Source organism: Embiotoca jacksoni, unplaced genomic scaffold, assembly GCF_022577435.1.
Source record: "Embiotoca jacksoni isolate LCO1_2020_lvr unplaced genomic scaffold, fEmbJac1.0.p SCAF_11, whole genome shotgun sequence".
Taxonomy (NCBI): domain Eukaryota; kingdom Metazoa; phylum Chordata; class Actinopteri; family Embiotocidae; genus Embiotoca; species Embiotoca jacksoni.
In genome coordinates this window covers 4911837-4937742 of record NW_027185241.1, presented here as the reverse complement: position 1 = coordinate 4937742, position 25906 = coordinate 4911837, and the positions used below count along the sequence as shown (strand labels likewise).

General features: G+C 40.2%; 3 protein-coding genes and 1 non-coding gene across 4 annotated transcripts; 2 read left to right on the top strand and 2 right to left on the bottom strand.

Annotated features, from left to right (window-relative positions):
- Positions 1-1156: 1156 nt before the first annotated feature.
- LOC138191986 (adult enhancer factor 1-like) lies at positions 1157-2728 on the bottom strand. The gene is made up of 2 exons (XM_069139110.1): positions 2501-2728; positions 1157-2396 (listed from the first exon to the last, which is right to left on the bottom strand). The coding sequence occupies exons 1-2, from the start codon at positions 2661-2663 to the stop codon at positions 1657-1659; spliced, it is 903 nt and encodes a 300-aa protein (XP_068995211.1). The 5' UTR covers positions 2664-2728; the 3' UTR covers positions 1157-1656.
- Positions 2729-4457: 1729 nt separating this feature from the next.
- Positions 4458-8601, bottom strand: tpi1b (triosephosphate isomerase 1b). Its single transcript, XM_069142464.1, has 7 exons — positions 8380-8601; positions 6087-6210; positions 5911-5995; positions 5661-5793; positions 5425-5510; positions 5253-5340; positions 4458-5173 (listed from the first exon to the last, which is right to left on the bottom strand). The coding sequence occupies exons 1-7, from the start codon at positions 8486-8488 to the stop codon at positions 5055-5057; spliced, it is 744 nt and encodes a 247-aa protein (XP_068998565.1). The 5' UTR covers positions 8489-8601; the 3' UTR covers positions 4458-5054.
- Positions 8602-11059: 2458 nt separating this feature from the next.
- On the top strand, positions 11060-11114 carry LOC138194607 (U7 small nuclear RNA). Its single transcript, XR_011177937.1, has one exon. It is a non-coding gene; the product is annotated as a U7 small nuclear RNA (small nuclear RNA).
- Positions 11115-12436: 1322 nt separating this feature from the next.
- lpcat3 (lysophosphatidylcholine acyltransferase 3) lies at positions 12437-25477 on the top strand. Its single transcript, XM_069142463.1, is given in 14 exon segments — positions 12437-12521; positions 15436-15543; positions 16293-16399; positions 16869-16962; positions 17205-17242; positions 19322-19500; positions 19607-19715; positions 19800-19886; positions 20188-20351; positions 22275-22422; positions 22779-22838; positions 22840-22935; positions 23669-23812; positions 23904-25477. Coding segments are annotated over 13 exon segments (1395 nt in total). The 3' UTR covers positions 23789-23812; positions 23904-25477.
- Positions 25478-25906: the final 429 nt, after the last annotated feature.

Genomic DNA, 25906 nt, shown 5'->3' with positions numbered 1-25906 from the left:
TAACAGCAGCATTTCCGACTAAAACAAGTCAAAACGTGCGTTGTGAAAAAGGCCTAATACAGGGATTTGTCAAATATGCATAACAAGTGATGTATAATTTGGTTTTACACCTCTTTTGAGGAGAATTTTATCAGACATTTATCTGATATATTGCTGTTATTATTTGTGTTTCAGACAATAAATCAATAAAAAAAAAAAGCACGGTTTTCTCAAAAGCGTTGAAAAACATTTATATATGATTATTTCCATTAGATGACACAGTCTTTCTGTATAACATTTCACGCAATGTAGACATCAAGTAGCTTTAAAAATTGTAAGAACCAGATGTAGAAACCTGAGAGTGTCAGACAAAGTAAAATAAGATTATTTGTCCGATATATCTGAAAACACAACTTAAATTGGAATCAACAGGGAGTAAAGGATAAGCTTTACTCAGTTATTTCCTCACTTACATATAGAAAATGAATTTTTCTCAGATGGGAATTCAGATATTCAATTGTAAATTAAAATCTTAATTTAAAGGGTCAGTGGTTGTATTCTGCATGTCTGCTTAGCATTTAAACTGGGATTTCTTTAACATCTGAGTGGTGGAAAGTGACATTTACTCAAATATTTCACTTAAGTACAGTTCTGAGGCACGTTCACTTTACATAACATACCTTTTATTGTACTTCACACTGTTTATACGATATATTCTCTCTCCATTGGAAGTAAATATGACACTATTTTTACTTCACTCACTTATGGCAGCTACAATTGATGGTACTTTCCAGCCTAAACTTTCATCTATCCATCCATTATCTTTTTATGTATCTTTATTCTGAACAGGCTCACTTTGGGCAAAGGCAAGGTCACCACTCCATCACAGGGCCAACACAAAGAGACAGACAGGAACAAAGACCATTCACGCTCTCTGGCAATTTTTCAGAATCACCACTTAACCTGACATGCATGTCTTTGGACGTTGGGAGGAAGCCGGAGTACCCGGAGAGAACCCACACAGGCACAAGGAGAGCATTCAAACTCAACACAGGCCCCGGCCAAGGTTCACACCACTGTGCCGCCCTCAGCCTGAACTTGTACCTGCATGCAAACATAGTTGTAATCCATAATAATATATATGATTCTGGGCCATTCTGTAAAATAAATAGATTTACTTTTGTACTTTACTTAAGTATTTAGTTAATACTTCAAAAGATCCAAGTACTTCTCCTGCTGATGCTTCTCCTGCATTTCAGGTGAAGATATTATTATTATGTGTGACTGGACCTCCCTCATATTTCAAATGTGTAATGTTACTTGCTGAGATTGATGTGAAATTATGAATGAAAAGGTGTGACTGCCACCTACTGGAGTGTAGTGCAACTTCTTTTTTCTAATATTCCAACAGCACAAAGCAGAATAACTGTTAAGAGAATTTGTATTTTATTTTGAAGGAATAAATGTACCGTAGTTTTCTTGTAAAAAAGTTCTTACATTTAATTTGCAAATTGTTTACTGCAGCTTTTTGTAAACAAGGCTTTTTGAGGTCCATGCACATCAACCAACAAAATTCACGACTAAACATATAACACTATTACATTCCTTCTTCACACTTATTGTGTGTTTTTACAATAAAATCATATATGACGAACATAAAATCACAACATAACTAGCCTATTGGACATCAGTGTAATTTTTACATCCCTCTGTGGAGTCATTCTCCCTCTTGTGCACACTTCTCACGTGTCTGCCAAGAGACTCCATCCATTTAAAGGATTTGCCACAAAAATTACACACGAAGGGTTTCCCCTCGGTGTGGATCGTCTGGTGTCTGTTCAGAGCACTCGTTGTGATGAAAGTCTTCCTGCATAGTTCACATCTGTACGGTCTCTCTCCTGTGTGTGTCCTGATGTGAGCTGCCAGGTGGGAGCAGTTACTGAAACGCTTTTCACAAACAGAGCAGCTGTAGGGTTTGTCTCTGCTCTCGTCGCCGTTGTAGTAAGGGTGGAAAGGTAAAGTGTGGTCCTGCAGACTGTCTTTCAGACTGGAAGGAGATGACATGAAGTCCTTAATGTCTGATTCAAGAGCTTCGAGCTGCTCTGCATCATGACCCATCCAGAAGTCCCTATGGCTCTTCTCGTGCTCCTTCTTGACCCGTGAGGGCTCGGGAAGCTCCTGCTCCATGCTGCTGCCCTCGTCCTCCTCGCAGTGCTGGGGCTCAGGGGCATCCAGGGGCTTGGGAGCATCCAGGGGATCAGGGGCATCCAGGGGATCAGGAGCATCCAGGGGATCAGGAGCATCCACTGCAGAGGCTGACTGATGGTGCTCCTGCTGCTGAGGAGGAGGAGGAGGAGGAGGAGGATGGTTGTGGTGGTGGGTGTGCTGCAGCAGCTGGGCTCCAACATATCTTGGTTCTAAGTAAAAGACAAAGAATAACATCACAGTCATGCAGTTAAACTAACACGCAGCCCAAATCTGAACGAGGTTTGGCTACAAGGAGCATTTCATTCAAACCAACCTGACTTGAGAATCTTGAGCTGCATCCTGAGACGGCTGATTTCCAAATCTTTTGAACGACAAAGCTCCTCTTTGTATTCGACTATTGTCTTTTCTACAGCTCCGAATATCTCCTCAGCCGCTGCAGTCAGTGTCTCGTTGAGAAAAACTCTCAATGACTGCATTTTGACGTTTATACAGAAAACTAATGTGTTTTAGTTGCGATTGGAGACGTATTCTTGCGGGTCCTTAAACGTCACGCTTCGCTTGTAAACACGGACATGAGACAGAGACACGCAAAACGTTCAAAACGAGGCACCTCCGCCCCCTACAGGACCGGAGGGTAAAGGTGGCGCTCCTCCTCTCCAGCAGTGGACAAAATAAATGGAGCAATGGAATAATTTAATGAAAACTAAGGTAACACAGGTTTTATCATTAAGGGGTTGCGCCGTATAAAATACTACTTTAAAGAGGGTAGTACACTATATTTTATAATATCTGGCAACCATTTGCACTTCTAATGAAATCCTTTGTTAAAATTGTATTAATTACTTGCTGGAAATATGAACCACACGAGCAAAATTAAAAACTGTAATGGCTCCTGCATTTTTCTATCCAGTGTGTGCTGTTTTATGTTCAAAACTATGTGCAATAAACTTTGTATTATGTTCCCATTTATATCAGAAAAGGAATAATACATTCACATTTTTAAAAGCCCTGTTATAATTGTATTATATTCCACTCGTACATACCTACAGTTGTACTAGTTCAGTCCTGTGGTTGCTTCAACACAGTGAGAATGTAAGATGGACAAAGACAGGGGAGAAGCAAATATTTGGTTAAACCCTAAAGTTTACTGAAGACAGGCATGCAGATTGCAGCAAATCCAAAAGGAAAGGTTGAATCAAACCTCCACCAGTGAACCCTCATGAACCCTGAGACAGATCTGGTTTAGAGACCACTGGACTGCTACTGAATTTTAATAAATTCAAAAACACTTTTTCATGGCCGTCACCTCAAGACCATTATATCTACTGCCTGGATTCATATTATTGCCTGTTCCTGTCCTGTACTGCAAAAGATCACCCAATCCACTATAAATAAAAGTTAAATTAGTTTACATGAAAATGCAGAAATCCGGTTGAAGACTACATACAAACTTACAACCACTAAACACACTGTAATTTAGACACCTTACATGTGTTTGCACCGTATACCTGGTCTGCAAGCCAACTGAAAACAGTTACAATTTTGTGATCAACAGTTAGGGCATCTTTGGAGAGATATATCTTTGCCTCCTATGCAGTGAGTCCTGTACAGCGCATCTGTTGTGTGTGTTTATATTTGAGAAGTATAAAAACTGTGTCCAAAACCAACTTCTTAAAGAGCCCTCACTGAGGGAATTTTACTGAAGCTTCATTACAGCAAACAAGATGGATGTCTTGACTAAAAAAGCACAAAAAAAAAAATGCTATATGTTAATGAGGGTCCTTACAAATATAGACGTGTGTGTGTGTGTTTTAACAATCTTTCTATGTAAACTCGTAGTTGGCAAATCTACAATTTTCCCCTGATTCATAAATCTTGCATTGCTGTTTGTGTTTGAGTTCTGCGCCGGGATAAAAATAGCAGCTTCTCTGCATGGCATTGTCTTAACAGGAGTTCACTTCTGTAATAAGATTCTCTCTCTCCATCATCCAGAGAATACCGCTGGGAGTACAACTATCTGTGTATGAACACATAGCAGTCTGAAGAGTAGATTATTTATAAATATGTAGATATACACACACACATTTAGATCTCTCTCTCTCTATCTATATATATATGTGTGTGTGTGTGTGTATACATCTATATATAGATATACACATACATACAAGTAGTTATTCTAGACAATTTAAGGAATATCATCATACTTAAGGTTTTCACTGGAAGGTATACATATGATCAGGTCAAAAGAAAAACAAGAGACAACACACTGAAACGGTCTCTAAACTGTTTATTATAATGTTTCCTTACAGCCTTCCTACCCTCACACCCATCGGCCATGTAATGAACATGTAATGGACACTTTCCTCTTGGCAAAACAACCATCGAGAGAGCGGATCATGCACGTCTAGAGGAGGTAAAAGCCACAGAACATCATAATTACACAAAAAAGAGACACACCGGTAAAAATACATTTGATTGACATGAGCTGTGACACTGTTTACACAAAAAAAGTTCGCAAACTTTTCAAGTAAAGGCGTGGACTGCCCGTCCACCTCAAGGTGTAACTGTCAGTCTTTACAACTCGAGCACTTGGTGTGGAAGTTAGTATGCACACAGACTAGTTTCTCAGTGGACTTAACTCTTTATCAGTGCAGTGCAGTGCATGTGTCAGCCTGTCCCTTTTCTTCAGTATAGTATATCCCAAAAAAATAAAGGAAAGGGAGGGAATGACATCATTACACAAATACTTTGAAAAAAAAAAGCAGGGAAGAGCATTAAGTGCTGAGAGTAATGGGTGATGGAACTGGATCGTCTGAATGGAGCTGGCCTCTGACCTGGTCAAATCCGCAGCTGCCTGGGCGTTTTTTTTATGCCTTTGCATTAATGATCTCGATAAACTCTGGCTTGAGAGAGGCTCCGCCCACGAGGAAACCGTCAACGTCCTTCTGGGAGGCGAGTTCTTTGCAGGTAGCACCAGTCACAGAACCTGAGGAGAAGAGCCACGATTATGAGAAGAGATAGATGCAAGAATCAAAAGAAAACAACTACACCAACGACAAACTGACCTCCATAGATGATCCTCACTGAGTTGGCGACAGCCTCAGACACGTTGGTCTTCAGCCACACCCTCAGCTTGTCGTGAACTTCCTGAGCCTGAGATATCACACAGGGAACAGTTATTATGGTGGAGACTGTGCTCATTATAATCGCAATAAGGGAAATATTCCTAATATTTACCTGCTGTGGGGAGGCAGTCTTGCCGGTGCCAATGGCCCACACAGGCTCATAAGCAAGCACGACCTTGCTCCAGTCCTTTACATTGTCTGTAAAAGAGACGCGTGATAAGACTCTACTTTGTATTTTGCACGTTTTCTTGCATAAAACTCCCCTGAAATGTGTATTGCAACATTTAGACTCCCTCCCTGTGCACATGAAAAAAAAACTCTATGGAAGAAGTGTAGCGAGCTGCGTACCTGCGATGACCTTGGTCTGAGCAAAGACAACCTTCTCGGTGATACCTCCCTCCCTCTCGTCCAGCTTCTCACCGATACAGGCGATCACACCGAGACCGTTCTCCAGAGCATGAGCAGTCTTCTGACCAATCAGCTAACAACACAGAAGACAGTGATTTGGGTTTTGTCCATGTTACTCACTTTAAGGGATTTGATTCCTACCATTTGTTTGTGCAAAATGAATGAATAAAGATAAAAGACATCCAGTTACCTCGTCATTCTCTCCGAAGACGTGGCGCCTCTCAGAATGTCCCAGGATCACCCAGTTCACACCACAGTCCTTGATCATCGCAGGGCTGAAAGCAGAGAAGATTCACACAGTGAACACAAATTAATCTTAATTTGATAGCGTGATAAACAGAATAAGATGATTGACACGTGACGCACCTGATCTCCCCAGTGAAGGCACCCTTGGCGACTTTGTAGCAGTTTTGAGCTGCCACGCCGAACTTGGCGTCCAGCTTGGACCTGGTGAAGTCCAGGTAGATTGGTGGAGCGCCGCACACCACCTCTGTTAACCAACAGAAAGAAAATAAGGGTTAGGTTTAGTCCATATATTACAAGTAGAATACACTTTTATGATGTAAATGTCACAGTAAACAGGAAGAGTTATTCATTCTCCATTTCAAATCGCTGCTTCTTTTCCTGTTGCATTAGCTCCGCCCACCATTTCTGGCAGAACCATAGACATATATACATACATATGCATATACATCTCTATAGGCAGAACAACCGCTGCTGGGTGGCAATAACTGGATGGCGCTTGTGATTTTTTTTCCTGGGAATTTCGGCACTGACACTCAATTTGTAACACTGCTAATAAGGGCTTTCATCAGTGGGCTGCAGACTCAATCACCATTGTGTCACTTCATTTTGCAAAAGAGAGAGACTTAAGAGACATTAATTTTGTATTAAAATCTTTGAGAATATTAAGTCAAGTCATTTTTATTTCTATAACACATTTAAAAGCAACAAAAGTTGCCCAAAGTGCTGCACAACACCCAAGAGCCATTAAAGCAAAAATAGGCAACAAAACAAAAGAAAAAGAAATGAAAAGCGATATGAAGCAAAAACAACACAAAAGAAAAATACATGAACACTACATAATGCTCAAGAAATAAAATGAAGGTCTAATCTGGAAATGACAGAGAAGATACATTTCACGAGAGAGTTGAATACTGGTAGTGTAGTTGATGACCTGATCTGGAGGGGGAGGCGAAAGTTTTGGAGCTGTGAGTGAGGGACCCCAGTTGGCCCTTTATGACTCTAAATTGATAATTCAACTGCAAATTTAAGGGCAGGACATGATCAAAACTAAAAACACATGACTGTACTATGCCATCATTCATAGACTGACCAACAGGTCTTAACACACATTTTCAGATTCTGTTAAAAGGCTCAGCAACACACACACACTAGAAAACTATACACTTTTCTTAAGAAACTAAAAAGTTTGCCATCAGCAAAACAGTCTGCACAGGTCAAGTACAGTAAAGTCAAGACACTGACATTCACAATGTAACTGAATCTTTGGGGTGACTGGAGTCTATATTAAACACGACCTTTATTATTGGTTTGGTAAAGGTCATGTATACCCAGCTACAGCCAGGCCTCTCTGCAGTAAAGGTCTGAGTTCAGGCTCCAAAAGGTCGCCTTCTACATGGCTGCATTCTGCAGAGGTCGGACACCAGTCAGGAGTTCAAAGGGCCAAGTAAAAGAACCAGAGTTTAAATTTGCAACGTGAAGAAAATCAAGTCTGAACTTTGAGTACAGAGAGGCCGGGGTTTGGAGAAGCCTGCTTCAGTTTCAAACTAAGGCTGTAAGGGGGCGGATTCGTGATCAGAGCAAGGTCCAACGAGTCAGAACTGAGTGACGGTTTGCTCCTGAACGGATCAGGCCCATTGCAGTTGCATAACACTGACTGGCCTGATGACAGCGAAATAAGGCCGAGAGACATCTCCCTCAGTGGGTTCAGACTATCATACACTGAGGGAGGAGAAAGAAAGAAAAAAAAAGAAGAGAGAATAGAAGAATCTTAATGAAACGGCAGCTGCTGCCTCTGTCTAGTTTGACAGCAACGGGGCAGATGTCTATTGCTGCATTCAGGTCACGTTGGAAAACATCTAAAAAAAAAAAAACCCTAAAAAACAATTTCACACATGAACCAATAAAAAAAACAAAAGCAACCGTGTTTTCTTCAACCGTTTGTGTTGTTTAAAATGTCCCTGACTGTCTTTTTGTTCAACAACTCAGCATTGTCAGGCTGATGAAAGACGGGCGACACTACGAACGACCAGCCTGACCTGAATGCACCGCGCTCTTCCACAGCAGCTGTAGGACCTGCCTGTTGGACTACGTGCCGCCGCAAACGCACACCCACCACCGACTGAAAGAGCCATCTTTTCCTTGCATTTCTTGTCTTCCTCGGGGTTACGAGTTAACTCGGTCAAAACCGGAGGAATAATAAAAAAAAAAGATCACACTGACTATAACTTTATTTAGATGTAAAATAAAAGGGGATGGAGGTTTGTGATGCTGATGGTGTCACCGATATGTCGAGCAAACGGGTCATTTTTCCGTGGATGGAAACGATAACGATGACAAACGGTTCAATGTCCTAAAAAAAAAAACAGGTGTCGAAAACGTCCAAAGGGCATTAAATGTGCGAACATCCACTTACCGACATTGGGGTCCACCTTGGCTCCGTTCATGGTCTGGATCAGGTCCCCGAGGCTTTTCTTGTCGCCGTTCATCTTCCAGTTTCCACCAACGAAAAATTTCCTGCTCATGTTTGCGGGTTTTCCTTTTTTTTTGTTTTTTTTGCGGCGATTTGCGAAATATTAAAACGGCGCCAAAGCACACCGGGATCCTTCTATTCTGGGGCAGGAGAGCGGATGCAGGAGAGAAGTTTGGGTATTTATGAACATGAAAAATAAAACCCCTCCTTTCCCTCAGCGCAATTGGTTTACAACGGCACGCCCCGTGAACGCGTCTTCACTTTTGAGGAAGGGGAAGAGCAAAAATATCATGCTGCATTCAAGTGCCGCGTGTGAAACTTTCTTCTCTCATGGATTAAACGGGATATTAACCTTTTGGAGAGGACCCTGAGACAACCATGTACTGTGGTCTTACAACGGAAAACAATCAAACATTAAAACAACAACAACAAATCAACATTACTAGTCTTGGTCATTGTTTCGCAACAATTCCCAGAAAGGGCCTGATACAAGACGAGATATTAAAATGGCATCCTGTAAAAAAAAAATAACTGACAGGTGATGAATATATATTTACTCAGACCTCTTTTTTTTTTTAAACAGATCTTGATCTCAAAGAAACGATCTGATTTCCTCCAAATGTTTGTTTAAAATCCCCCTGAACTGTTATCATACCTTTCGAGGGGCACAGCTTATTGTAGCGTCGGGATAGTAACGGTTCTTCCCAGAATGCCTAGCAGTTGTTCGAATGTTCATAGCAGGCACCATAAGTGACACATGCGTTGGGCATTCATGTAATTACCTGTGACACGTGTTCATTTGAATGTGGAATTTTAACGGTAGGTCCGTGAGCCAATCAGCGAGCCAGTTCTGAAAATGTACAGAATCCGAAGACCTGATATAAAAATCAAATTTATTTGTTTTATAACTTGGCTGCGTAATGGAATATTTATGTCTTTATATAACCCAAACCTCATAATTATGACATGCTGCGAAAGAACAGAGTTCAAAACTAAATGTAGCACTGATTCATTGATATCTGATCTCGAAAATCAACATACAAACAAGGGACAAAAGACACATCTGCACAGTCCAGATGCTCAAATCTTAAAAGTGCATTATTCTAAAATATTTACAATCCTCATATTATTGCAAGAAAGAAAATAATATTAAGATAAACAATCATTATTTGGTGTCTTAAAAACTAATGGCACCTGTTAAAATAAAATGTTAAATTTTTTTTTTTTTTGCTTTACATGCTGTGGTCAGCATTGACTCACTGTCCGTTTATGTTCTTATACATTGCGTATTTTCATGTAAACACCACTTTGTTGCTTTTGTTTAATTCATGTATATGTTTTAATACTAGCTAAGGCATCACAGTAAAGTTTTAGGCTGTCAAACATTCAGTTTGTTCCATTTGCACCTAACTTTCCCGTACTCGACGCGACCTGATGGTATTAAGTGATCCACTCACACTCTACTGTTTATTGGTAACTTTTGTCACCTTGCGGTTGTAATATCTTGTGTCTGGGACTAATAAAGGAACAATGGGACAAACTCACAGGATCCCTCCGACTTCAACAAATCTACGTTTTTGTTAACAGTCTTGAGTTCCACTTTTCCCAGTCAAAATGTAATTGTTAAGTCAAGATATTTAAGCACAACTATACTTTCTTTACAGTCAAGTATTAGGCACTTGTAATAAATATCATTGGGATCTCCATTTTACATTATTGATAGGATTAGCCAATACTTAAAAAACAAATGTGACGTGTCTGGTGTGGAAAAATGACCCTGAAAGTGTCTAAAGTGGCCTCCTGCCAGCTGGTGCTTCAGTCTCTCTATAACTGTTTCAGATCGAGATTTCAACACCGATTTGTGGTTTCATTGAAAATGACACAAACAAAACAAATCTTTTGTAGCTAAGATGTTTCTGTCAACTGAGTTTTAAAATGTCTAACTTGGTGCTTCAATTGCATGAATGTTTTTTGGTCCTCGGATATGATCAACATTACCAGTAGCACAATTCTAGCTCAAAACACTTTCCAACAAATATATTAACAAAAAAGGACTGCATGTGGTGCGCTTACATGGAAATATAGTCAATCTTTATTCATTAATCTAAGAATTATTGTTAGTATTTGTTGATTTTTTTTTTGGGCGAGTAACACTTCAGCTTTATTACCTATAAACTATAAACATTCAGTTCTTTCACTGCAATGCCAACAACAAACACTGCAATACTGCTACACCTCTGGTTAAAATCGACTGTGTGCACTAGTTTAGAGGCTGAAAGGCACCAACCATGACGAAACGCCGTGTGATTGGCTGAAACTACACGAGCCCGCCCCCTTCGTGACGATCGAGTACACGACGTTCTGATTGGAAGATAGTCACGCCATTGGTTTGTTTTACTTTGCATATCCGGCATGCACTGCGGTAGAAGTGTATTTTATCCCAATCATATAGCTGAATACCAACGGGTATTTGTTGATAGTTATCTTATTTCCTTATCTATTCTTTATTGTTTTATTTTGTTTTTTATTTATTGTCGTCATGCTTGGTAGGTACAACACGACACCATAACCACAGGGTATATATCTGGTGTACTAGTACTGACGAGACACAGGTTCGAGTTAGGAAAATTTGCTCTTTAGATATTTGTCTAGAAGGTTTCTCATAACGAGAAGCCCCCCAATGATGTGGAAAGTAATAACAAACTTGGAAAGACCTTCCTCAATTGATCTCCAGTAGTGTGCCGAGGTGTTCATGTGATGTACTATTTAAAAAAATAAATCTTAAACCCTGAATAAAGGCTTAAAGGGCAATAAGTTTACTGTTGTTGTTGTTGTTGGTGTGAAATTTTGGATAATGTAGTAATGTTATTGTTCTGATCTTCTGAGATGGTAAAAAACCAAACAGCCCATCTTTAATGAAAAGTCAGTTACAATGAATATGTTGAGCAAATTATTTCCCCCCCAAAATAGCGGTAGCTCCAAAACAAGTGTTTGGCTGTTTCACTGTAAAGTCTGCAGAAAGAGCAATATTAACACCATTTCCCTTTCTTATTTTGAAAATAATGTTTTGATGGACAAGTTTAAAGCAGACATCTTGAAGTTTGTTTATAATGAAGTATCTTGAAGATAAGATCTGTACTTTTTTTCCCAATGTATATTTGAAACAAACCTTTACACATTGGATGGTGATACTGTCTCTTTTGAGTTGAAGGGCTGCATACAAAATATATTTTCTCTTGCCAGGTTCAGTTACCCTCGAAAAAAAACCTGCATCACACCTTTGAGAATAGGATCCATTAAATAGCAAATTAATTTTGAGTAACACGGATATTATTATAAAGCAGATTATTTTTGATATTTCTTTAAACTATACCTTTATTAGGTTAGGTTAGGTTGTTACTTTATTAATCCCCGAGGGGAATTTGTTTCGCTACAGCAGCATACAGAAGCAATAAGATAATAATAGAACAATAGAAAAGCAATAAAATAGCAGTAAAATAGCAGTAAAAAATATAAATATAAAATATGAAATGCACAGTATATACAGTACAGTATATATATATCTATATATATTATATACAATATTAGTGTTGTTTCGGCCGGTTGCCACGCGGGGGCAAGCTTACACCATCATGTCGTCTGGTTTGAGTAGTCGGAATTAATTTTTGTAATGTCTGAGGCACTTTAGTAAACAGGTTTGCTACCATACATGCAGCGGGGGAGCCCACCTGTCAGCTCACTGGTCCAACTTTGAGTGATTATACTTCAAATAAAAAAATAAAATAAAAAAAAAGGTGAGGTGAAAAGGCTCGATAAAGGCAAGGGGGAGGGAGGAGGGGTTTGTAGGAGGAGGAGGAGGAACCGCGCCGGGCCTTTAAAAACTGGAGCGCTCGCGCTCGCGCGCGTGTGTGTGTGTGTGTGTGCGCGCGCGTGGATGTCTGCCGAGAGTCACTAGAGTTCACTGAATCGTCGCGAGGAGACGTTTCCGCCCACAAGAAAGATGGCGGCTCCCTTGCTGGAGAAACTGTCTGAGTCCTTAGGTTCCCCGGAGCCAGCGGTTCGACTCATTTTATCAATTTTAATCGGTGAGTTTCGCGTCGTGAATCAGTTACGGGTTGTTGTGGCAGCTGGAGGGAACTACCCCCCCCGTCCCGGTGACAGGTTTGAGCGCTCCCCACTGCTCTGTGTGGCTGTCGGCTAACATAACGCTCAGTCAGGTACTAACTGTGAGCCACAGGCTGCAAACCAGCTGCTGGGAGCTAAATCATTATCTATACAAACCACTCACCGGGAAGCTTTTATATGAATGGGTCCCACCCTGAAAAACAGTCAAGTAGTTCCTGCTAAACCTCAAGCAATGGTGGCTAACATAACTGGGCTAAATTCATGTACTAATTGTTGGGTAAAGTGAGCAAGCCAGGCTGTTACAAAATGCAGACAACCTAAATATGCCCTCCTACACTTTAATGGCATTATTAATGGGCTGCAGGGTTCGCATGATTGTTTTGTGACTGGGGCTAGTGGTGGAAATAATGGGTCCAATGTTGTTTGGGGGGGGGGGGGAGGGAGGGGTGAAGCTTCGACAAGAATGAGCACAAGCTGCCAAAACGTGTCCCCCAACTCATTTCCCACAAAGCTGAGCAGAGGGGAGACAGACTGGTGCTGGGACCAGGACGAAATCCACTGTGACTTCTTCCTAAAGGGCACAAGTTTGATTTAACTTCAGACCAGCTGGTTTATTATGGGCAATAACACACAGCATTAGTTGAGGACTGTGCAGTGGGAGTGTGGACTCGTGAGGCTATTTTTTTTTTTGTGCAGTGGTGGAAAGTAACTACATTTATTTAAGTACAGTACTTTGGTAAAAGTCTGAGGTGCTTTTAATTTAATTTCCATTTTATGCAGCGTTGTACTTCTACTCAGAGATACGAGGTTCTCACTGGACACCTACGATGGTTTTTATAGTATATGATGCATGGCTGTACATTAAACTAACCAAGAGTACATAAAGTAGTTACATAAAATCAACTAAAAACTATAACTGTGAAATTCCCATTAATGTAGCAATAATATTGTTCCAAAAACACAATATATAATAATCTAATACTCACATTTACTGCACGGTGTGCCCTCTTACTTTTGATATTTAAAGTAGTTGATATTAACCAGGTTTTGAATGCTGGATTTGAACTTTTAGTGGAGTATTTTGTCAGTGTGGTATTAGTACTTGTACTCAATTATGGACCCGTTTACTTCTTCCACCACTGTATTTTAGTGAGGACCAGATGGTGTGTCAGACCTTGTTAAAGTGCAAACTCATTGGCTTGTTCCTCACTTTCTGCCAGACCTCCAAAAGGTTGTTTTGGGACCTGGTTTTGGAGTTTAAGTTGTGTTCGTAAACGGTCAAGCTTCAGGAGTAGGAATGCTGTATGTGAATGAGGGTCCTCACAAAGATAGACATTGTGTGTGTGTGGGTGGGTGTGGGTGGAGTGTGTGTGTGTGTGTGTGTGGGTGGGTGGGTGGGTGGAGTGTGTGGCGAGGGGAGGGGAGGGGGAGCTGCCCTCCATGTTGTCCTCTTTGAACCTTGCTCTCGCACACACATCTATTTTTCGCTCAACAATGCAACAGAGTGAATGTGACCTTTCAGACTTTGGTTGGTTCATGCATGAAACCCTTCAGTCAGCCAGTTCCATACTTCCTGTTCCAGTGTTGCTTAATACCGGTTGCATAATATTGTAATCATATAGCAACTGCCTCACTTTACAACAGAACCTTTATCAGCGTTTCTTCGTCTTATATGATCTCTGTCAGCTGCCTGCTTTGGAGGAGGCGCTAAATAATATAACACTGGGATTTTTCAGATATATTTTCACTTTTAATTTTTTTTTTTTTTTTTTTTTTTTTTTTTTTTTTTTTTAAATGACCATGGTAACTCCATTTGTTCTTCTTTTAATGCTGCTGGTAGTTTCTTCTTTCACAAGAAGCTTGCGAGACCCTGCGTCCAAGTGAACCGGATGATTAGACATACAGCGGCTTTGCACCTGATTTATTGGAATGCAACATTTTATTTATTTATTTTTTTAAATTTTTTTTTAATAGCATAAGGCTGACGTTTATTGTCTAAGGTTCGCAAATCCCATGAAAAATCAAACAATGTACTTATCTGTCTGACTGCTTTCTGACTTTCCAACCCTATCTGCAGCACTCGGCCTCAAAGCCCTCTGTTCCTCTTGGTTACTTTGAATCCATCAAATATGGAGTTTATTTTTTTTTTTTTTGTAACAGTAGACTTCTGCAAACCAACATTACGCAAACATTAGCACATAGCTCATTTTCAGCAGCGTTTTAAGATACCAGTGGCAATAGTAGTAGTTAATAGTAAGGGTGTAAGAAAATATTGACACACTTGATTATCGTGATATTGTGTTTTGTAAGACTGTATTGATTTTTATTTAATTGTTTAAGTGCTAAGATTTGTGTTGTGTTTAAACGCCTCACTACTAGTTATCTCTGTTGTAATCCACTCCGATGTAGCAACGTCAACTGAGACAGGAAATAGTGTACGAGGTCACTGCGAAGGTTTACACTATGAGTTTCCCTAAACTTACATTCAATGATCCCAATATATCGCCTTAATGAATCGTAAGTCCTATACGGGTTGACTCGTGAAACCGCAGGAACCCTTTTATTTGTAAAAAAAAAAAAAAGAAACATGTCAACCCAACAGTGTGACTGACTGATGTGTTTTCAAGACTGCTAGAACAATGGAGATCTATGGCACACAGAAATAATATAAATAATACTTTGGCAACACCACCGAGTCAGCTGAGTTTTTTTGTGTGTTTGTTTTGGTCTTGTAACACGAGTGAATTTTACAGTTAAGCTGTGCAGAATCACCTAATAATTAGGATAGATGTATCGCACAGCTTATTTTGATTTCAGATATTAAAATCATAGAAATATCAGCCAGTAATTTGCTTCTCTCCATGTCTCCTGCAGGATACCCCTGTGCTCTGGTCTACCGGCGCTTCTTGTTCTCCGAGTCTGCCACAGTTATCCACTTGTTCCACACGTTCTCTGGACTGGCGCTAGCAACGTTCAACTTTGGTGAGATGAAGAGGGCACGTGATGGGGGTGGCAAGACTTCGGAGATGTTATTCAGCTTCATACAGGCATTATTTATCTGTAGTTGTGTTCCAATATACCTCAGTTTTAAATCTAAGTCTAGATGTGTCACCACCGATGAGTATTCTTGTAAACACAGAACGGTTTTGTTTGACTTTGCTGTGACACACTAAAATCTATTTCTGTGTGGGTGTGACTAACATGTTGACTGCTGTTTTGTTTTTTGTTTTTTTTTGTCTTTAAAAAATGTTGCATTGTTTACATCCATGTTTACTTCGTCCTTTCGTTTGGTTGTGCATTGCTGCATTTCTCAAGTGTCTACTTGAGACAAACGAAATACAAACAATCCTGAAGCCAAGTCGGGGACTTAACCAATCAGAGGTTGGATGAAGTCGGTACTCGCGTGTGTGTCAGTTAGACGCACCGCAACTCTGGGCCACGAAGTCCAGAATCGAGTCCCAGTTATCAACACAAACTGCCAACATTGACGTCTTTCTCCTTTTCTTTATTCTGTTGTGGCTGCATTTGGATTTTACAGCAGGTCTGTTGCTTTATCTTTTCTCCTGGAAAGCTCATTTCAAGTCGGATGTATGTCGTGTCGTTCCCTTGTTGTCCTCTTCTTCGTCTTTGCCAAAAAAAATGCTGTTGGCATGTCCAGTCCTGCAGGTCACACTTGACTGCACTCACCATCGTCCATCTCTCTCCCCCACCATGTCCATGTCTTTCCCAAGGCCCTCAGATCTGTCACTCCGTAGTATGCATCCTTGTCCAGTTCCTGATGCTGAGGCTCATGGGGAGGACGGTAACAACTGTCCTGAGCAGCTTTACCTTTCAAATGGTGAGGTTTCCTCCGTCTTTCTTTGTCTTTCCTCTTTTCTTACCTTTTTGTTGTGATTTATAGCAGTAGCTCCCCCCTTTTTTTTATTCTATTGTCAAACTTTTATTGCAGTAGCTCCGGTGCTGCCAACCCATTTATCTGCACAGTCTTATATCCAACCTCTGCATCTGCATTCTGTGATCTACCTTAATTGCCTTGTAACTGTTTGTCCCATTCATTAAGGTTGGAGCTGCTATTTTTGCATTTAATAATTGTATTTTGAGAAAAATGGTAATGAAACCAGGTTTTTAGATAGAAATGTTTTGTCTCCAGTTTTTTTGTTTTGTTTTACAGCACATTTCCTGTGAATTCTTTTGGCAACTTTTCTTTCCTTCTTTCTGTCACCCTAAACTGTAATAAACAGCTGCTTATGTCTTCTACTTGTTTGTTTAATTTTTTTCTTTTTCTTTCTCCCACCATCTTCCTGCAGGTATACCTGCTGGCAGGCTATTACTACACCGCGACAGAGGAGTATGACATCAAATGGACGATGCCTCATTGTGTCCTCACGCTTAAACTTGTTGGTGAGTTTGCTCTCCTCTGCTCGGCAAAACCCAGTTGTTCCGTACAAAAGATGTTTTGTCATTGTGTTTGATTTGATATCTTCCGGTTGATGTTGTAGTGACCTCCCACTGTTCCCCAGTGAATGATTAACCCACTGATAAACTGGTCTGCATGTTGTGTTTTAGATGTTTATTCAAATCATCACGACAGCATCAGTAGGCTTAACATAGTCTCTGACACCAGTTGCATTTTCTGATTACAGGTTTGTCATTTGATTACTATGACGGCGGGAAGGAACCAGTGAGTTGGATGATCTCTCTTGCTTTTGCATGTTTGATCACTGGTCAATACATTGATGTTGTCTGTCTATCAATGTTCTTTAGTAGCCCATGTAACTGATCGGTTTTGTTTTTCATTCTGGTTTTCATCACCAACAAGTAGATGAGGAAGAAGAAACTGGTACTGAATCACATAATCAGTCCCTCCCGGAAATGTTGTCACAATAACAATAATTCAGCCAGTCTCTTGACAAACAATAAATAAACTTGAAGAACTACAAGCTCAGCTGAAGCTATTTCAACACAAAGTAAGACTTTCCGAACAAAACATGTTACATAAACAAACATAACTTCTCCTATACAGTCCGCAAGTCTCTTCAGCCTCTTCTCTCATCATTAAAACGAACCACATAGCAGTTTACCTGGAAAAAAACAAAACAAAAAGAAAACCTCGAAGTGATGGGTTTTTTAGAAAATATGGTCTTTATAATGAGTTAGGCATGTGTTAAATTAAATGAGTTTTATTCAGCCTTTCACTTGTAAACAATTGTACATTTTTTGCATACAGTATGTGTTGAATTAATGTTATTAGTAAAGAATTTAAAGCACACATTTTTTACAGATAATGTTGCCCATGAATTCTACATTAGTCACAATCTGTTTTGGTAAACCATTTTTTAATTTGGTGATGGTTTAAAAAAAAAGACTTTTTTTTTTCTTTCTGGCAACTTTAATGAAAAAAAAAAAATCAAAAAATTCAACTGCTAAATTGCAAATTTATAATTGCAACCATCAAATATACTCTACAAAATCCTGTAGAGACTGATTGACATAAATGTAAATGTTTTGCCTCGACACAATGATGGCTCAAACTAAGAAAGAAGAAGAGAAATGATATTAGACACCTGCAGGGCTGTGTTTTAAGATTATTTTCATTATCATTATCTATTCTCATCAAGTCACAATTACATTCCCAATTAGTCAGTTAATTGGTTGGAGGAAAGTAGTCAGAAGGACTGTTTACAATTTCCCAAATACAAGTGACATACAGTGCATGCCAGATGTTTTGTTTTGTGCCAAAACCTAAAAACATTAAGTTCACTATCAAAGAAAAAAAAAAGAAAAGTGTCGAACTTTGTATGTCAGAAAATTTAGAGTTTTTTTTTGGCATTTTGTACTTTGGAAAAAAGACATGGCAGTTAATTTTCAGTCTATGAACTAATCAATAATTATATTTATAATTTCAGCGCATATATTCAAACACGTGTGGGAGAACAAGGGATTTTTGTTTTTTGACCCAAACAGACACCACCACACAATTACCCAGTACAATGCTTTACTCTGAAACAAACAACAGCAACTGATAAGAAGGTAATTGGACACCTCCAGGCAAGTTTAAAAGAAGTGTCAGGGTAGCTGGAAGCAGATCTTCCTATTAAACAAGTAAATTGGTGTGAAACTAAACCCACTAAAAGTACTGCCAACAGGACGAGCAGCGACCCAAAGCAACATAACAATAGAGCCTTGTTGCTGGTGTGGAGCTGCTCTGACCCTCTGCTATGCCGTCTCTCCTTTTATATGTAGCTCTAGTCAGCTCAGGCACTCTTTGTTCGCTAAAACAGCATAAACAATGCAGCAAAATGTTATCCTCATTAAGGTGTTGTTGTGGCCCTGACTGCACTTTACCAGTCTTTTAATGCTCATTTTATAACAATCGGCTTGTCTGTTGAGCGCTTTGACTTAATCTCGTTTCTTCACTCAGTTTAATAGCTGTAATTTGGGTTAGGACATCTGTGACGGATGTTAATTGCCCACTTTGTTGAGTTAATTTTATTTTAATCTTAATTTAGAATTTTTGCTGTGCTTTTCATTCGGTTTCTATTTCTTATATTTGTGTAAACACCTTTAAATCTACTCCTATCATTGATGTTATCACTCAGATGAATGCTGAGGGTCACGCTTTGGTACACCAAAAGAGCCCAGTCAGTTAATGGGAGTTTAGAACAGTCATGTTCAGTCTAGATTTTTTTTTTGCTAAAATGAAAAATCACTTCCACCTGTTATTCCTCGCTCTTTTTCTCCCTGTATCCTTCAATCCCAGTCCCAACTGAGTTCGGAGCAGAAGAATTCGGCGGTGCCATCGGTTCCCTCGCTGCTTGAGGTGTGCGGCTTCTCCTACTTCTATGGAGGCTTCCTGGTGGGTCCCCAGTTTACACTGCGCAGCTACCAGAGGCTGGTGGCGGGGGAGCTTACCGACTGCCCTGGAAAGCCTCCCAACAGGTAAAAAGAGCGCTGAGAAGAAAAACGAGCTGGAAGACGATCTTTATTGTTTCCCGTCTTTAAAAAAATACACTTTCACCCCTCTCTTTTCATTTCTTTCTCTTAGTGTTGTACCGGCTATGAAGAGGTTTGCTCTGGGTTTTGTCTGCCTGGTGATATATGCAATATTCAGTCCTTATTACACAGACAACTACTATTTGACGGATGAGTATGAGGTGAGAACAACAACGTGATTACAAGTAATTATATAGACGAGGCAAAGAATATTTTTTTAATGACTAAAATGTATCTTTCCACAGGCTCAGCCGTTCTGGTATCGCTGTGTGTTTATCCTGGTCTGGGCCAAAGTCATTTTATATAAATATGTCAGCTGTTGGGTTATAGCGGTAAGTAGCCTCTTGCAAAATAGGTGCGTGAATATGTTTGCAAACAGCTTAAAGCTTCTAATTTGGTCTCTAAAATAAGCTTCATGTACTGTGTATGAAACTATTTACATTCGGTACAAGCTGAACACTTGCTGTAGATGAGCTTTACCAGTAAAGCCCCACTCCTTCATACTTATGCGTAAACTCATTCGTGAATTTTTAAGGCACACCCTGATCACCTCAAATTAACAGGTACAGTCCCAGTTTATCAGGTTCTTGTGCTTCATTGTGTGATCTTATGTGTGTCTTTTGTGTGTCCCAGGAGGGTGTATGTATATTATCAGGACTAGGTTACAACGGAGTAGTGGATGGTAAGCCCCAATGGGATGCCTGTGCCAATATGAAGGTGTGGCTCTTTGAAACGACGCCACTCTTTGGAGGAACCATTTCTTCTTTCAACATCAACACGAACGCCTGGGTTGCCAGGTCAGTGTCGAGTCTGAAATCTCTGCCGCTCGCTCGCCTGTATCGAAAGCCGTGTTGTAAAAAGTTAAATATTTACTTTGATGGTAACAGTTAGGTAGAGAGGGATAACCGTTCAATCTAACGGGACAATCCTTCACAAAAAAAGGAATAGCCTGAGATCACATGCCAGGGCCTCGTTATCTCCAGTTTGTTTTAACACCAGAAGAGCCATCACTAAGAGGAAGTGGACGTCCTGGGAGGGTTTAAAAGTTTGCAATTATAGACAATTATAGACAGTTTTCCAGAAGAAGCGTCAAGCATGAAATTCTTTGAACGTGTGACTATTTGACGACGACCAGAGTGAGCAAAGCAATTTACTGAACATACAGTTTATTACATGGTCTATTTCAGCTGACTTCATTAACGACCTGGGCTTACTTTCACTGTCTACTCCTTAAAACTGCTTCAGATGCAGAGAGCAGAGAAAGGTGGAGCGGGAATTGGTTCCTTAATGGAAATGAAAGATGCAAGGATGTAGAAATGTAACTAATACAATAAATTAGGACTGAATTTATGGGTGAGATTATACTGTGTAACTGCTTGATGGAGAGCTTTCAGGCCTTTTAAAGACGCAATACAGACTTGACACTTTGGTGCTGTCATTGTTTAACTAAGGAAAAGTGTATTTATAGTCACATCTACACCACTTCTGAATTATAACTCTCGGCACATATTTCCGCACTTTAATAATAAATGGGTTCAGTTGCACTGGATCAGGTAATGCTACGTTGAATTGATATTGTGTTTGTTAAGTCTTTATCTTGGTGGAATAAGGGCTCGATAGAATTATGAAACACATTTTTTTTGTACATTTAAAATCATTGAGCTTACAGTAAGTCAGAGACCAGTGTGAATTCAAGGTTAGGTTAGGTAGTTACTTTATTAATCCCCGAGGGGACATTTTTTCGCTACAGCAGCAATAAGATAATTGGTGAAAGGTTCAGTATGCTTCACACCGACATGTACATGCAAAGTGACGTGTGAACAGGTATTGACGGAGTGGCCACACACCGTCATCCTAAATCAAGTTTCTATCTGGAAAATCTGCCAAAAAGAAAATGCAAATTAAAGTGCATTTCCATGCACAACTGTACATGAATATCAGCAGCTGGTTCAGCAGCTGATTCATCACCTTAAACAGCCGGTGGCTCTAAGGCCAGAGATATTCTTGCTTTTGAACCACGCATTCGCGTTCACAACTTCTTCTCATCGTGATCTTCATTGCTCACATACTCGCCTGTGTACTCTGTGTTACTGGAGGGCTCCACTAGAAGGCACACCAGAGAAACAAGGATATTGTCAGAACATCCTGATTAACCTGATGTAAGCAATAAACATCCCTACTTTGCTGATTCTGAGATCACTGGGTGACAAAGCACTCCATGGGAACAGACATAACTGTTTCAGACCTGTTTCCATCATTTTGCAGGTCCCTGACCATCACATCCTGCATACTGCCCCCCATACTGCCCCCATACTGCCCCCTTACTGGTCATGTGCACATTGCATCTTGCATACACGTAGTGTTAATTTCTGAGGACGTGCAGGATACGCGAGGCAGTCATCAGGCGCACGGCAAAGTATACTTTGAAGCAAGTACATCTCCGGCCTAACTCCCCGAGTTGGGGAAAAACAAACTCTGGTTTGGGGATTGAAAACATAATGTGTGCACTTGCTTAGAAATACTCTAGCACTGCAGTCTGGGTTGCCATTACATTGAATACTATTGCCGTGGATGTAAAGTTGTTGAAATGTTTTAATATAACTCTGTTGCTATGCAACAACAACTTGCCGGTAAATGAGTGCTACCCACTGTGGTAGCTGATGTCTGAAGTATTTCTGACTGCCTCATCCAGGTTTTATTTTTTTGTGTTGTTCTTTAAGACATGTGTTCAAGCGGTTGAAGTTCCTGGGGAACAAGACGTTGTCTCATGTGACCACGCTGTTCTTTTTGACGATTTGGCACGGCCTTCACTCCGGATACATCCTGTGCTTCTCCATGGAGTTCTTCATCATCACTGTGGAGAGACAGGTATACTTCAGTCGCACGGCAAAATGCAAAGATGATAACTTCATAATCATGTGCAAGAAGCTCTGGGTGGTTAATCTGTTGTTGTTTTTTTTAATTTATTGTATAATGCTTCTTTGTCAAATGCTCCCTTGTTCTTTGTCTGCATCATATAAACTTTGTTGAATTTTTAACAAAGTTCTGTCTCGTGTCATTAAATGACAACACTATGGATCAAATGCACCTCACTGCTGAATGTACTTGTAATTGAATATCGGCTACATTCACAACATGGAATCAGTTTATCATCGATCAGTTGACCATTCTTCTGCCGCCGTTATGGTAATAATTAATGGCATATGTGTGTGATTGTGCCACAGGCCCTGGCACTGGTGAGGGATAGTCCCTTGCTGTCGAAGCTGGCCAACAGCGCACTCTACCCCCCTCATCTATGTCGTCCAGCAGTTCCTCCACTGGCTCTTCATGGGCTATCCTCTGGTGCCATTCTGCCTCTTCACTTATGACAAATGGCTCAAGGTAACTCACAACCCCAGGAACCTCACCGGTGGGAGGATGAAATGCAGTCCAGGGTCCCGTTTGCAACATGCAAGCAGCAATTTGAATTTTTCTCTCTTATTATGTTATTTTTTTATTTTTTATTATTTAAAACATCATACTTGTCCATGCATGATGACACAAACACCCTGTAGGACTCATGAATTATTATTATTTTTTTTCACAATGATTGAAATGATGCAGTTACTATTTGCAACCTTAAGATTTATGACACTATGACGTGCATTGAAGTCCTTTAAGTCATCTACCGTGAACTTCCAATTGAAGCGCAGGCATTTGATTGGCCAACGCAGCACTTTCCTGATGCCACATTATGTTGCAGCAGCAAGTTGAGTGAAGCCATCCAGAGTCCTCTGCGTCAGGACTCCCCGCTGTGTCAGTGAAGTGGTCCATTGAAAAGAATGACGGGACTGCACACAAAGCTGCGGTCTGTCTTTTCAGCCTTAAAGGAGGTTTACAAGGAACGGTCGGCAACAAGACCGCAGTCTTAAAAAGTAGACTGCAGATAAAAAGCTGGTTTTCAGGAACTGGAATGATTTGTTTAGTGGACTGCGCAGATGATTTGGACAGTGGCAGAAGGAAAGTGGCTGGTATTTATACACTAGGCTTCGTGAGGGACAAGAAACTGAAGGACAGGTGTAGAGAGAATTTGTACATATGGATTATGATGTGTTTTTTCACGTTTGTTTTTCAGGTCTATTCTTCCATCTATTTCTGCGGTCACGTATTCTTCCTTGTAGCCTTTTTAATCATGCCATACCTCCGTAAGGTGCTGGTGCCTAAGAGAGAACGGAGCGAGAAAAAGCAGGAATAAAACCTGGTACTAGGACCTGGCATAGTAAGCAAATAGAGGCCACACACGTCAAAATTACATAATAATAAATGTTAATAAATATTTTTGTTTCTAAAATGTCTCTGTGTTCTTCCAGATCTGTCTAAGGCTGAATATCCACTGAAGGGAACTGTGACTTTCAAGGAGCAGAACGGAAAATATTTTAAGGCCTTTAGTAATATATATATAAATATATATATATATGTCCATGTAAAAATAAATTTCTATATATTTTTGTGTTTTAAATGCGAAGGGTGTTTTTATAAACATTTGGAGAAATGTTTACAGGAAATTACCATTGTGCCACAGGGGGTAATTGTGAGCCAATCAGGGGCAATTTCCTGTTTGCTTATCTTCTCTTTTTTTTAATTTTAATTTTTTTTTATTTCCAAGACATGTTGGACTCGTAGAACTTGAGAGACTTACGTACATGCTGTCAACACAGAATTGCACTCACCAGTCACAGGTTCAGAGTCTGTCTTAGGCTCCAATGTGTTTGTTTCATTGTCCTACATCTGGCACCCTCATTTAGCAGTGGCAGTAAGCCTTCACAGGTGGTTGAAGCACAGGGCCAGCATATGTGGCACTTTAAAAAAAAAAAAAAAAAAAAAAAAAAAAAAAAAGTAGTAATACAAAGTGCATACTGCTTTCTGCAGAAGGAGACAGATAATGATGATAATAATAACAATAATAATCAGGGGGTTGTTTGTTTTAAATGGCTGCCAGTGGTTATACAAGCACTGTAAATCACACACTGTACACTAACACCCAACTCAAAATGGCCTTGTAATAATGAATGTTTTTACAGTACATTTGTTCTGGTTTTAATTTAATTTGTGACCGAAAAAAAAAAAAAAAAAAAAAAGACTTGATTTTATAGAGTTTTAACTGCTTTTATGAAAAAGAACATTTTGTAGCTTTGGATAAGATTTCATGAAACCGTTTGCATTGTTCTCTCTGCCTTTCCTTGTTGTCCTCCTCTTCTTGCCACACATCTCCCCTCTCCCTCTGTTTGAGTCTGTGCCACTCCTTTTGTCTGCCTGCCTCGACTCAAGTCCGGCCCCCACTCTCAACTGCACAGATGTGAAAGTGAATAACCACACAGTCCCTTCGCGTTTTGGGTCCCCCTCTGTTCATTCCGATCTCCATGAACCGGAGCCATAAGCATTTTCTTTTTGGACTCGAGGAGTTGGCTCATTTTGAACTGGAATCAAAACAGTCCACCATTATGTTTCACCTTTGGCCTGTTCTTCTGTTTCTGACAGCAGGTGGTAATTAAACAGTGTGAAGTTGAAGCATCCCATCCCACTGTGGGAATGCCTCTTTAGGTTTTTGGTTGATGTTGTTGTTTTTTTTTTTTGGGGAGGGGGGGAGGGAGGTGGGCGGGTGACTGGAATGTCTGACCCATGTCATGCTGGAGGAAAAAAGTCCTGGCTCTGCTGGCTGCTGACACAACATGGGGAGGACAAACCTCACTGTAGCAACAGCCCAGATTTTCGTAATATTTATACATGACATGGTGATTATTAATTGATGTGAATTGCTATTTCAAGAGACTACTTTTTTGCCTTACTCCTTAGCAAACGGGTGGGGAAGCCCACATGGGATGTGGGTGGGAGGTTTGTGTGAGGGGGCGGGTGATTTTCAAATCCAATTTTTGTAATGTTCATTAAAATGCTGCATTTCAAGCAAGGATTCTGTGGTTATTGTGTTTGTGTCCAATATTGCCTTCACGTGCGTGATAGGGGCAAAAAAAAAAAAAAAAAAAAAAGGGGTGATATGACGTCATTTTGCGGTGTGGTTTTGGGAGGCCTGAGCAATGTGAAATAGGGAAATTAATAAGCAAAAAAAGTAAATAAATAAACAGAGGGTGCAAGTGTGTCACTCATCAAACAGGCCCAGAGAGCAGAACGTGATGAGATGAATTGCTGTGCTTGGGTCTGAGTCACTCTAAATGTGCAGTAAAAAAAAAAAACAGCCAGAGCAGCAGTCTGGTACGGAGCTGCTGGTGGGGGCCGGAGAGAGATGGAGAGGGAGAAGGACGCAGTGTGGGCGGGTTAAGAAACGCCGAGAGGGAGGGGACGCCAGCGTAATATTCCC